Source organism: Grus americana, chromosome 22, assembly GCF_028858705.1.
Source record: "Grus americana isolate bGruAme1 chromosome 22, bGruAme1.mat, whole genome shotgun sequence".
In the NCBI taxonomy this organism is placed as follows: domain Eukaryota; kingdom Metazoa; phylum Chordata; class Aves; order Gruiformes; family Gruidae; genus Grus; species Grus americana.
In genome coordinates, this window is record NC_072873.1 from 7,000,645 (window position 1) to 7,013,927 (window position 13,283).

A 13,283-nucleotide genomic window follows, 5' to 3' on the forward strand; every position below is an offset into this window, starting at 1 on the left:
GAGTCTTCTCAGTAGTGCCAACTGACAGGAGAAGCAGCAGTGGGCACCAGTTGACAAACCTGACCAAACATGGTCCTGGGCACCCTGCTCTACGTGACCTGGCTTGAACAGGGGCTGCATGGTCTCAAAAGGTGCCTCCCAGCATAAGCAGTTCTGCGATTCATTGAAATATGCTCAGCTTTTCTCCCTGCTGCACAGGCTGGGGAGGCAGAGACCCAGCCTCACCACAGCACCAGTGTGTGGGTGCTGGGCAGGATGAGCTGAGACCTCTGTGCAAGGAGAGGTGGGGAAAGAATTGCTCCCCAGGGTACACCCTCCCCTTTTTGCACAGTACTGCACACTGAGGGCACGGGTGTAGGCTCAGAATCCAGAGAGAAAGTGCTGTCATGGAGCTCTGCATCCTGCACACACAGAAGCACCTGGGAGTCCTCTGCAGACTGCACAGAGGAGAACCTCCCTGAATCCACGCAAGCTTTGTACTTGCTCACCACAGCAGCACCTGAGGGGACTGGTTTGGGAGCTGCTGGTACCAGTAGATGTAGGGATTGGGATCGGTGGTGGAGAAATTGCAGTGCAGCGTTGTGTTGTGTCCTGCCTGGATGGTCCTTTCTGGAGGGAATTGGAGCACAGAGTCCTTGGGCGTGTCACCTGTACAGGCAGAAAGGAATTTCAACGCTCCTTGCACTGACCCAGCCTTCCCCTCACGAGTTGGGCCATTCCTACACAGGCTGACAGCATTTTACCTGAGCCTGGATCTGTCCTCAGGTAGCCATCACTGCTTTTCAATCCTCCTTAGGGATGATGTTGGTTTGCGGGGAGAATCGTGTCTGTGGTGTGTTGAAGCCTTCTGCAGCCCTGGAGATCAACCACAAGCAGGACATGAAATGTTCAAGGGACCTGAGACACAATGGAGTGCAGGCCCCTGAGGGCTGCTGTCCACACTCCATCAATGCTGCCTAGAGTCCCCTGAGATAAATAGGGGCACGCAAAGCCTCCACCAGGGCTGGCAGAGCAGACCCACATCACTTGGGAGAGGCAGGCCATCCTGGAACAGCAGTAGGACAACAACTAAGTACCCTGGGGCTTCTCAGGTGACCTGGATGATGCTTCAGGAGCAACAGATTCCAACTCAGAGGGTGAGATCAAGCTGGAAAGTCAGCACCCTCCAGATGAGCTTCCACATGCAGTGCTGGGGTGGGATTGCCTGGGAATACGTCCCCAGAGCCATTCCTGTTGCCTGTGGGAGGAAACAAGATCACAGAGATGTGGTTACCAGCTGTTGGACAGAGAAATTGGCATGGACTCAGGAACATAGGGGCTCCCTCCAGCACTGGTGATTCCCCTGAGAAGGAGAAGAGACATGAAAAAGAGCAGGACCCTTCTCCAGCAGTGGATGAGTGCAGGAAGGGCTTGAACAGAGAATCTTGTCCTGTCTTTGGCTGATGGGTCTTTTCACTTGCTGAGGGTTTAGCTGACATCCAGATGCGGGCCAAGGAAGAGCTCTTCCCTTCTTGGGCTACTACGGCCATGTGGCAAAACCATAAGAGCAGTTGTGTCTCCTAACACAAGCTTCCTTCTCCAGCTGTGCCCATCAGTGGAGGCATAGGGAAAGGGAACAAGAAGACAAGCTGATAGGTTGCTTGCCCTGAGTACTTGCTCCAGTGTACCAGCTATTTTAAGGAGAGGGCATTTACATGCCTGGTTTGGCTTGTGCGTGGTGTAACCTGCAATGGGTCTGCACCAGGTCAGGTTTCTTGGATCCTTTTCATCATCAAAGACCCTGGATCTAGACACAGCTGTAAAAGTCACGCTGCCATGTGCTACACAGCAGCACAGGCCAGGGAGGCAGAGACCCAGCCTCACCACAGCCTCCAGGTGCCACTGCTGGGCAGGCTGAGCTCAGAGCTATATGCAAGCAGTGGCAGGGAGGGAAGTGCCCCTCAGAGCATGTCCCACGTTTCTGTGCAGTGCTGCATACTGTGGGCACCGCTGTGGGCTCAGTGCACAGAAATAGGCAGTGCCGTCCTGGAGCTCGGCATCCCGCACATGCAGAAACACCTGGGAGGTCTCCACAGACAGTGTAGAGGAGAACCTCCCTGAATCCACTTGAGGTTTCCATTTGTCCACCTGCAGCAGCATCTGAGGAGACTGAGTCTGGCACTGCTGGTACCAAAACATGTATGGATTGGGATAGCTGGTGGAGAAATTGCAGTGCAGAGTTGCGTTGTGTCCCACCTGGATGGTCATTTCTGCTGGGAACTGGAGCACAGAGTCCTTTTGGGCATGACCTGTAAAGCCAGAAGGAGCTTTCAGCTTTGCTTGCCTGTGTCTGTGTCCATCTGTCACTTCATCAGCTTGCTAACTGTCCCCACTTCCCATCTCACTTTTCTCTGAAGCCTCTGAAACGCTGAGCTGTTTGTCCCTGCACACTTCTTTCTGCAGGTTCTTGTCACTTCTCACCCCCCCCACCCCCATCTCCCTGCTTTTCATGCTGGTCTTTCAGTCCACTGATTCTCTCCATATCTGCCTCTGAGCTATGTTAACTGCTCATCTCTCCTTCAGCAGTAGAAGACGTGAGCTGCTCCTCTCCCACCTCTGACCATATCTTCTTGCTAGAACAGCTCCTCCATATGGCACAGCACGTCCTCTGACCTTGCCCTGTCCTTGTATGGCATTTCAGCTCCTCTTGCACCGAGTTAGCCTTCACTGTTTGTCCCCCAAGGTTTACGACCACCCCTACAGAGACTGGTAGCATTGTCTGCAATACATCTAGGAGAGAAGCTCCTAGATGCCTCACTGCTCCGTTCCCTAGCAGCTTTCCTTCTTTCAGGCTGCCTATGTATTAGCGGCACATGCAGGAATGCTCAGTACCTGCCAATGTAAAGTGAGGTCATGTTCCTCCCCTTATGCCCATTCCTCCTGACATGTCCCAGATTATTTGCAGTACCCGTCTGCAGCCCCTGCTCTCCCTACAGAAACACTCCCAGTTTCCCTGGGGAGTCAGGACTCACGTCTCCCCGCTTCCACCACCAGCTGCACAAACCCTTGCCTCATTCTCCCCAGCCTGAAAGTCACATCTCACCAAAGTCTGCCAGTTCCACCAGGGCTGCCAGGAAAATGAGGACCATGTCACGCTCTCCCTTCGTGGGGTGCCCAAGGACCTGCCAGCACGAGGGTCCTGATGCTTGCAACTTCCCGTCTTCTGCTGCCTCTGCCAGATCAAAGAGGCCTCCAAACCACAGCCCAGAGGGTGGAGCAAAACTCTCTCCCTGCTGCTCCAGGCAGGCCTCTTTGGGTCTTTCCCCCAAACTCTACCATGGACCCGTCTTGGGAAAGCTGAATAAGGGAAACTAATTAGCGTAGAACAATTTTAAAACAGAATATATAGTTTGGCAACACTTGCGTCAGGCCCCACAAACTCAGGGTTCACCTGTCTCATGCTCCAGTATGAAAGAAAACAATTAGTAAAATAGTTGGAATGTAGAAACCAGATAAGAGAAGCCGTAAATTAGGGAACAGTCCTTGGGTACGAACTAGAAAAAAGACAAAAAGTTTGAGGCATCCTGATAAAGGGGGCCTGATATGCCAACAAGCCTGGGACCATCTGGGCAGGACGGATAACAAGGTTGCTGAGCTTGCAAAATGGAGATAATGAAGAAGAGGTCACCCAGCTGTGTACACTGAAGAAGAGGAGAAAGAGGAAGATTTGACGAGGACGACCCCTGACGACCACCCGAGAAAGAAACTGTGCAGGCGTATCAGGACAGTAGCATATATTCATGAGTTCCCGGAATAATAATTAATATGTATTAAATTTATCAGAAACCTAATGAATATGTAACTGTTTTGTAATATAAATCACGTACAATTTGTGCCTCGTCGAGACGCACACTCGTGGAAATATCCCGGTGTGATTCCCAGCACTGCAATAAAGGATACCTGCTTAATAATCACATTGGTTATCGAGTGAATTTTTTTTGATTCAAAACCCTCCAGAGAGATTACAGACTCATGGTTTCAGTATGACGTGTCCATCAAAGGGACAGGCATCCCTCACAAACTTCTCCTGACATCAACCACCTAGCCAGCTGCACAGGCCTGCACCCAGCCCTGCAGGAGATGGAGAAGGCACCCCTGCACCCACCCATGTCCACCCTGTCCCTGGGAGTGTCCGGATGGAGAAAGGAGCAGGCACACAAGGAAGTGCCTGGGCCCAGGTGTTGCACACTCTTTCCCTTCACCTCTGGCCATAGAGGAGGCACCTGAAGAGAAACACAACTGTAAAGAGCATCTGCTGCAGAAAACAGCCGCACAGGGACAGACACGCTCCCTCCCTCTGGCAGGAAGAAGACTCTGCAACACAGCTCTCTGTTGTACAGGCAGTCCTTCTGTGTCCCTTCGCCTACCCACATTACCCACAACCCCCAGCTGCTTGTCCCACCCTGGGCCCCAGAAATCCAATACTCAGGCAAGCAAAAGGGCCACTTGGTTTTAATGTCTGGAGCAGGGCTCCTCTGCCACTTCTCACCCAGGGACCTTTGCTCACACGCTTGGCAGGGACTGCAGGAAGCAGGTTATCAGCATAGCAGCCCCCATTCACAACCCTGCTCCCACAACGCCTTCAGCATCCTGTTGTTTGTCGAGACCATGGCAGCAGGACAGTGGACTGCCCTCTGCTCTCCAGTGACTGCAAAGCAGTTCCCTTGTAATACAGCGACAGCTGCCACACCAGTCCCCAGCTGAAGCAGGGAAGAGGGCTGAACCTTTCCTGCCTGCCTTGGAAGCCTGTGAACACGGACGTTCACAGTTGAGCCAGCTCCTACAGCCACACAGGCCACATTGGGGACTGGAGGGGCCCAGGACCCCATGATCAGGGGTCTCTTTCCAGTTCTCACTCACCTCAGACCTTCAGCCCCATAGGGCAACTTAGCAAATCTCTTTGTGGCTCACTGCTGAGCTTGGACCTTGAGTCTCAGATGTGTCATTCAACAAGTGCCCAGCCCAAGCTTCTCTCCTGCCTCCTGGACTTCAACACCAAAGGCTCTTAATCGGAGGTAAAGGGGAATCCTGTGCAACAAGCTCTCTGTCCTGAGCACTAGCCACTGTGGGATACACTTGTAGGTGTCTGTGAGAATCAGTATCTCTTTCTCACATTGGTGGCCAGGTAGAACTACGGGCTCGAAAGGATGCCTCTCCAACACCCACAGGAGCAATCGGGAAGTGGACTGTGGAGCCGGAGGAATCAGTTTGTAACTGTGTCTCAGAGCTGATTTACAGAGTTACCAAGAAAGCATTTCTGGTTGAGGTTTCAAAGCAAGGCCTTGTATTGGCAGTGGTTCACCTGGGTCTTTCTGTTCGACCAGGGCCTGGCAATGTCAGTGGGATGAAAGAGATGCCCAGGCGCTGCCCGTTGAGCAGCAGCAATGCCCCCTTGGTCCCTGCGGCAGGAGCGAGGGCTGTCCGGCTGCCCGTGGGCAGGAGGATCTCTGCTGCCCGCCTCCCCCTGCACAGCAGCAAGGCGCTGCTCCTCTCCGGGAGACAGCGGGGCCGGCGGCTGCAATCGCTCCTGCCCGGGCACCGCCGGACACCGCCACCGCTCCGGTCGCGATTCCTGCCCCGCTGCCGCTGCCGTCACTGTACCGGGGGATTTCTGTCTGCGCCCCGGTGGGAGTGCGGGGGTGAGCATGGGGTGAGGGGCGGGAGAAGGTTTCTACCCGGGGGGCGTCTCCGGATCCGCGTCGGGGGCACGCCCCTGGCAGGGCTGCGTGGCGCGGGGTCTGCGGAGCCTCGGCGGGCCCGATGCCGGTGCCGGTCGGGCGGGGGAAGGGGCGCGGGGCGCGGGGCCGGGAGGCGCCGGGCGGGGCGAGGCGGCCCCGGCGGGCGGAGCGGCAGCGCCCCCTGGCGGGCCCGGCCGGGGCTGTCCCCCCGCCCCCGACACACACGCCCGGCCCCGCCCGCCGCCCTTCCTGCTTCGTGGTTCGTGCCCGGCCGCAGCCCCGGCTCCTCTCCCCGTGTCTCCCACGGCGCAGTAATACACCGCCGCGTCCCCGCGCCGGGGTCGGGCGAGCCACAGGGCGCTGGACCGGCGGTCTGCCGCCACCCACAGCCGCCCCGGCGGGTCTGGCATCTCTTTGGTCCCCTTGCTGCCCAACGTGAGGAATGCGGGGCCTCGGCCCGGGAGCTGACGGTACCAGTAGATGAGGTCTCCTGTCTGTATGTTGGGGTGTGAGCAAGTGATGTTGATGCCGGTGTCCTCGGTGGTCTCTGCCGACGGCTCCTGCTGCACCTGGGCACTGCCCACAGCCACTGCCAGAAAGCAGAAAAAGAGAGGGCAAAAAAATTTCAAAACCTGCTTTCTGCCCAATCCTGCCTGCCGTTTCCCAGAGGAAATCCCCCAGAAGCAGCCAGGACCATACAGAGATGAGGAGGAGACGGGTTTTCAGAGGATATCCAAATGTGCAGTAAGTGCCCATTAATACTTGGTGGAGAAAGGAAGGTATGAATGACAGGTGGAAGAGGGGGGAGTCATTGAAGAGAAAAGGGGGATAAAGGAAAGAAAGAAAGTAGCAAGTGGGAGGGAATGACTGCATGAATTATATGGAAAGGCACGGGGGGAAGTAGAAAATAGGGCGTGTTCGACAAAGAATAGAGCGTTGAGTTTTCAGAGGGAATGTGGAATGGTAGCAGAGGGAGAGATGGACGCGAGGATGGCTCGGGAGCCGAAGTCCGTGAAGAAGCCAGAGGGGACGGCAGCCTCCAGGGACCTGCGGGGAACACCCCAAGCTCAGCACCGGCCCGGTCCCCCGCCCCCACCACCGCCAGCCCCACGCACCCAGGAGCACCGCGGCCAGCCCCGCCAGCCCTGCGCCCCGGCACCGCCGCATCCCGCCGCTCCGCCGCCCGCGCCTCGCTGCCCCCCGCCAGCCCCGGCTCTCTGCTCCGGATACTCCTCTTCGCCACCTCCCCTCCCCTCCTCCCCTCCCTTCCCGTCCCCTCCCGTCCCCTCCCCTCCCCTCTCCTCTCCTGCCCTGCGATGGTGTGTTTCCAGATCTCGCCTCGGCCCTTGTGGGGCGCAGAGGGAGGCGAGAGCGGCGGCAGCGGGGCTCTGGCCGCGGCCGTGGCCCACGGAGGAGTCAGGGCCGGGGTTGGCGGGACGGGAGAGGGATGGCTGGGCTCAGCACCCTGGGCTCACCCTCTCCTGGCTTGCCACAGAGAGCATCCCTGCTGGCAGAGGCAGCACTTCTTCTGACAGCACAGCCCGGTTGTGTCTTTGCCCAGGGCTGGGACTTCCCTGTGGCACCAGTACTACCATCATGCTGTGCATGGCACAAGTACTTCCCCACCAAAAGCAGGGACCTGGCCTGACATCTCCCACCTGCTTTGCAGGCATGGAGATGCACTCTACGTCCATGGAGCACAGGCACAGGACAGAGAGAAGGTGAGAGCTAAGGCGGCAGTGTGGCAAATCACCTCCCTGAAATAACCACCGCCTCAGGGACCTGGGACATGAGAGGGATGGATTCCAGAAGCAGGCCTGCCCCCAGGGAGAGTAACAAGGCCCAGCAAGGCCATGAGGGGACTGGAAGAATTTCCACGGAGCCCTAAGCCATCCTGTGCTCAGCCAGCCTGAAAGGCCCTGTCTGGCTGCAGGAGCCCCGCAGGGCAGGAATGAAGGGGAAGGCAGCCAGAGGACAGCTGGCTGGGGAAGGAAGGTCCCTGGGCCAGGAGGCACTGTCCTGGGCTCCTGGGCCCTGGAGTGTGGAGGTGACTGGACTTAATCCCTACAAGTCTCATCCTGACAGCTCAAATGCTGGATATGCCCTGACAACTAACAGAGCATCTAACAAGCAGCAGAGCTTGGGCTGGTTCAGCCTGGAGAAAAAAAGGCTCCCGGGAGATCTAATTGCAGCCTTCCAGTACCTGAAGGGGGCCTACAGGAAAGATGGTGAGGGACTGTTTATCAGGGAGTGTAGTGACAGGACAAGGGGTAGAGGGTTTAAGCTGAAGGAGGGTCGATTTAGATTAGATGTTAGAAAGAATGTCTTTACTGTGAGGGTGGTGAGGTACTGGAACAGGTTGCCCAAAAAGGTTGCGGATGCCCCATCCCTGGAAGTGTTTAAGACCAGGTTGGATGAGGCTTTGGGCAATGTGGTCTAGTGGAGGGTGTCCCTGCCCATGGCAGGGGGGTTGGAACTAGATGATCTTTAAGGTCCCTTCCAACACAAACCATTCTATGATTCTATGATTCTATAATTGGTGGCCACCACACTTCCTGTAGGCCTTTTTAGATACTAGAAGGCTGCTATTTGGGTCTCCCCAGAGCCTTCTCTTCTCCAGGCTGAACAACCCCAACTATCAGAACTCCTCATGTTCTACCTCCTGGGCACTTCCAGGAACCAGGTCCATCTTCTCTGTATCCTCTGAAGAGTAGCTGTAGAAGGCAAGAAGGTCTCCCCTGAGACAGCTCTTCTCCAAGAAGAGCAGGCCCAATTCTCTCAGACTCTCCTTGCACGTCATGTTTGTCAGCCCCCCTAATCAGCTCGGTGGCCTTTGTTGGACTCACTTCACTCTGTCAATATCCTTCCTGGACCAGGGAGCCCCAACCTGGATGCAGTACTGCAGAGGTGGTCTCACAAGGGCCAGAGGGACAGGGTCACTTTCCTGCACCTGCTGGCCTCACTTTGACTAACACAGCTCAGGATGCAGTTGGTCCCGTTTGCTGCAAGGGCACACTGCTGTCTCCCGTTCAGCTGGGTGTCTCCTAAAACCGCACATCCTTTTCTGTGCATCTGCTGCCAAGGCAGCCAGCCCCCAGCCTGCATGACCACATGGGCTGGTTCCTCCCTCAGGAGAAAAACCTTGCCCTTGCTCTTTTTGGCCTTTGTGAGCTTCCAGTCAGCCCATGTCTCCAGCTTGTCCAGGTCCTCTGAATAGGAGCTGTGTCCGACACGTACTACCTCCCAGGTATTATCCACACACCTGCTGCTAATTCCCCACTGCCCATTACTCATGGCGTTCATGAAAACATGAAACACTATTGCTCCTGCTACTTTGTCTCTACTGCTAGACCCCAGTAATAAGGATTGGCCAGCTGGGCTTTGCACCATGGTCACAACTCTCTGAGCCTGGTAATCCAGCCAATTTCCCACACACCTTATCATACTCTTACTGTGTTTATTATTTCTCACTAATTTGATCATAAAGGAGTGAAGAATTGTGTCAAAGCTCTAAGTTGTAGGTACACTCCTCTCCTGCCCTACTCTGGTTCCACAGTGCCTGTGACCTCCTGAGAAAGCAATGAGGTGGGCCCTCATCTACACGAGAGCCTCAGCTCAAAAGCAGCTCCATGGAGAGGGGAATCAGCCCTGGCTGAGCTCTCCCAGCAGAGCTCCCTGGCACTGATCTCATGAAGGTCACTAAAGGGGAGGAGAGAAGCCCTTGGCTGCACTGCGTGCAACTTAGACGTGAGCTCAGGCTGACAGACATTCCGGAGGGGAGATGGGCTTCAGAAATTTACCCACTGTGCACAACAGCCCTTGTCAGAAAAGGGTCTGTTCTGGACATGACTGGGAGAGTAGCAAACTTTGGGAAACATGGCCTCAAACCTGATTCCACTCTTTTTCAATAATAAAATGAGATTCTAGTGCAGCGCATTAATGTCTTTGTAGGCTGAAGTCCAAAGTGGTCGTCAAGTCATTTGCTTTCCTGCGCAAGCCACAGGGTTGGTCCTTCCACTCACAGAAAGCAGTATCAGGCTTCAAGTTCCTTTCATTCAGTACCTGTTTGATCCACAGTCTCAGTGCCTGCCTGGCACAGCATCGGCCTGATGAACTGCACAAGTACATTTGACATTGACATGGACATGAGAGAGGACCTGTGTCCCACCCCAGGCACCACCAAGACTGCAGTGGAAGCAGATCCACTCAGGGATGGCCAGCACATGGTCAGCAGCATTCGTCAGCCTTTCTACTTGCGCATAAAGCAAACCCCATCCTTTGGAACTCTTTATTGCTAGGGAGAGCACTGAATGTAGACTAAGGATTCAAGCTGGAGTGAAACCATCCTTGTTGGGGCCTGGAATCAGCAGCAGTGAAGTGTGAGCTTTGGAGAGGCTGGGAAAAGTGGTCTCAAGAGGCAGGGGTGGCATTTCAGGGCCTCTTCCCTGGACAGATCTCTAGCAGGCTGGTGCCATCGTCGTTCAATCATGCAGAGGTTTGTGCTCCCACATGCATCCACACAAACCTGTCTGCATACAAGCACACACAAGACAAGAACACATGTAGGAACGCAACGAACCATGGACTCTGCTGAGGACCCCTGGGGACTGATGAGTGTTAGGCAGGATGGGGTCAAAACCTAGCAGCACAACCCAAACACTTCCAGAGGCAACAGCAAGTGAGCATCAGAGTGAGCTGAGGAGGGAGGGAAAGAGACGGATGTGGCACGTCCTCATGCACGGGATCCCATGGTTGTCCAGCTGAGGATTGCTGGGGCTTCATCCTAAGAACGACACTGCAAACAGTCCCAACAGAGGGACTCAGGCTTGTGTCACTTGCCTGCTCTGGACCCATCCAGCACTTGAGCTGAGTCTTCTGCCCATACTGCTGCATTCCTGCCCTAGAAATTTTAGGGCCTTTCACCCCAGCGCTCAGAAGAAGCCTTCATCAGGGAATGGGCATGGCACAAACTTGGAAATGAAAAGGCAGCAGTGTTGGAAAAGAAAGCACAGCCCGTATCATTAGCTGTGATGTTTTGCATGCAAGATGAGCTTGTCAGAAAATTGTTACCTCTGCAAAGGTTGCCTCTGGTCCTGCAGCAACACAGGGCAGGTATAAAAGCCAGCCCAAGCCCCTGCTCTCTCATCCTCTTCTCCTGTCTCCTTCTCCTTGGGAACCAGGTGAGTCTGGAGCCCCTTCTCCTCCTCGTCCAAAGTGAGATCTCCACTTGATAGGCATCCCACCTGATACTGGCTCTGTCCAGCCCTGGAGTTTGGATCTTCTTGTCATGAGAGAGTGTGTTGGGTTTGCGTGGCAAGGTTTTGGTAGTGGGGGGGCTATAGGGGTGGCTTCTGTGAGAAGCTGCTAGAAGCTCCCCCTGTGTCTGATAGAGCCAATGCCAGCCAGCTCTAAGACAGACCCGCCGCTGACCAAGGCCAAGCCAATCAGCGCCTCTGTGATAACATATTTAAGAAGAAGAAAAACACTTGGAGAGGGAGCTTTTGCAGCCGGAGAGAGGAGTGAGAAGATGTAAGAAACTCTGCAGACACCAAGGTCAGTGCAGATGGAGGGGCAGGAGGTGCTCCAGGCGCCGGAGCAGAGATCCTCCTGCAGCCCGTGGTGAAGGCCATGGTGAAGCAGGCTGTCCCCCTGCAGCCCATGGAGGAAGGATGAGGGGGTGTAGAGATTCCACCTGCAGCCCGTGGAGGACCCCATACTGGAGCAGGTGGAGGCACCTGAAGGAGGCTGTGGCCCCGTGGGAAGCCCACACTGGAGCAAGTTCCTGGCCGGAGCGGTGGACCCGTGAAGAGGGGAGCCCACGCCAGGGCAGGTTTGCTGGCAGGACTTGTGACCCCATGGGGGACCCCACGCTGGAGCAGTTTGCTCCTGAAGGTCTGCACCCCGTGAGAGGGACTCCATGCTGGAGCAGGGGAACGATGAGAGGAGTCCTCCCCCTGAGGATGAAGAAGCGGCAGAAACGACGTGTGATGAACTGACCGTAACCCCCACTCCCCGTCCCCCTGTGCCACTGAGGGGGGGGAAGGTTGAAGCCGGGAGTGAAGTTGAGCCCAGGAAGATGGGAGGGGTGGGGGGAAGTGTTTTAAGAGTTGATTTTATTTTCTCATTCCTCTACTCTGTTTTGCCTAGTAATAAATTAGATGAATTCCCTCTCTAAGTTTGGTCTGTTTTGCTTGTGACGATAATTAGTGAGTGATCTCTCCCTGTCCTTATCTCGACCTACAAGCATTTCGTTATGCCTTTTCTCCCCTGTTTAGTGAATGAGGGGAGTGAGAGAGCGGCTCTGGTGGGCACCTGGCCCCCCAGCCAGGCTCAACCCACCACAGTCTTTTTGGGCTCTATCAGACACAGGGGGAGCTTCTAGCAGCTTCTCACAGAAGCCACCCCTGTAGCCCCCCTGCTACCAAAACCTTGCCACGCAAACCCAACACACAGAGGAAAGTGCAGAGACAGTTTCCTTACACAGAGCCTGGTACAAGGCTGAGGTGGGTTGTGTTTACACATTAGGAGAGACCCTGCCTGAGGCAGGCTGCTCTTTATAGGATGATGAAGACCATGTGGTTTCTGGCACAGTTTCCGGCTCCCCACTCAGGAGTGGCCTTGGCTCCTTTGTGACACAGAAAATACAAGGCTGCTCCTCACCCACCCTTGTGCTCTGCTTCCTCCCTGCCCTATCTTCCAGGTGCACCTCCACCCTTAGAGACATGTCCTGCTACAACCAGTGCCTGCCATGCCGGCCATGTGGCCCGACCCCGCTGGCCAACAGCTGCAACGAGCCCTGTGTCAGGCAGTGCCAGAACTCCACCGTCGTCATTGAGCCGCCTGCTGTGGTGGTGACCCTGCCCGGCCCCATCCTCAGCTCCTTCCCACAGAACACCGTTGTGGGCTCGTCCACCTCTGCTGCTGTTGGCAGCATCCTCAGCTGTGATGGAGTGCCCATCACCTCTGGGTGCTGTGACCTCTCTGGCATTTCTAGCCACTATGGTGGCAGGAGGTGCCTCCTCTGAGAAAGATGCTGGGAAATCACCAAGGAGCCACCTTGAGGAACTCAGAAGATGGTGCTGGGCAGACGATCGAGATTTTGGATCTGTTTTCAGAATAGTGGCATGGCTGTGCCTCTCTTTCCCTTTTCTTTGGTTTGGTTCCCCTTGGCAGCAAAGTCCCACCACAGCCTGCTTGGTCAGAGCATCCGTTCCCACCTGTTGTGCAGATATTCGGACACCATGTAAGAACTTTTCCATGGCCAAGGACTGTAGACAATTGGCTGACCTTGGTGTGCCCAGCACTGCTGTCCATCACTTGGTGTGATATTGTTTCCCTCTTTTGACTCATTGAAGTTCTGCTGCATTCAAGCCTGGCTGCCTTGTGGTCCTTCCCTCTGTGGACACTCCCCATACTGCCAAAGGAGAAGGGTGTTGCTCTGTGGTGGAGGAGGGTGAGGGCACATTCTCCATTCACAGAGGAATGGGAAGCTGGGACAGCCTGCAGTGGCTCCTCTTTTGGGCACTGTCACTTGGAGCTGAGGAAGACATCCCTGCATGCTCTGCT

At 55.4% G+C, this 13,283-nt stretch overlaps 2 gene segments (V, D, J or C); both read right to left on the minus strand.

Moving 5' to 3' along the window:
- Positions 1-1,269: 1,269 nt before the first annotated feature.
- LOC129195246 (T cell receptor alpha variable 10-like) lies at positions 1,270-3,397 on the minus strand. The segment is given in 3 exon segments: positions 1,270-1,342; positions 1,979-2,288; positions 3,083-3,397. Coding segments are annotated over 3 exon segments (429 nt in total).
- LOC129195248 (T cell receptor alpha variable 4-like) lies at positions 3,171-6,884 on the minus strand (the record flags this gene model as incomplete). The annotated part of the segment is given in 3 exon segments: positions 3,171-3,191; positions 6,023-6,306; positions 6,833-6,884. Coding segments are annotated over 3 exon segments (357 nt in total), but the record flags the coding sequence as incomplete, so codon positions are not given.
- Between the last annotated feature and the right edge of the window lie 6,399 nt (positions 6,885-13,283).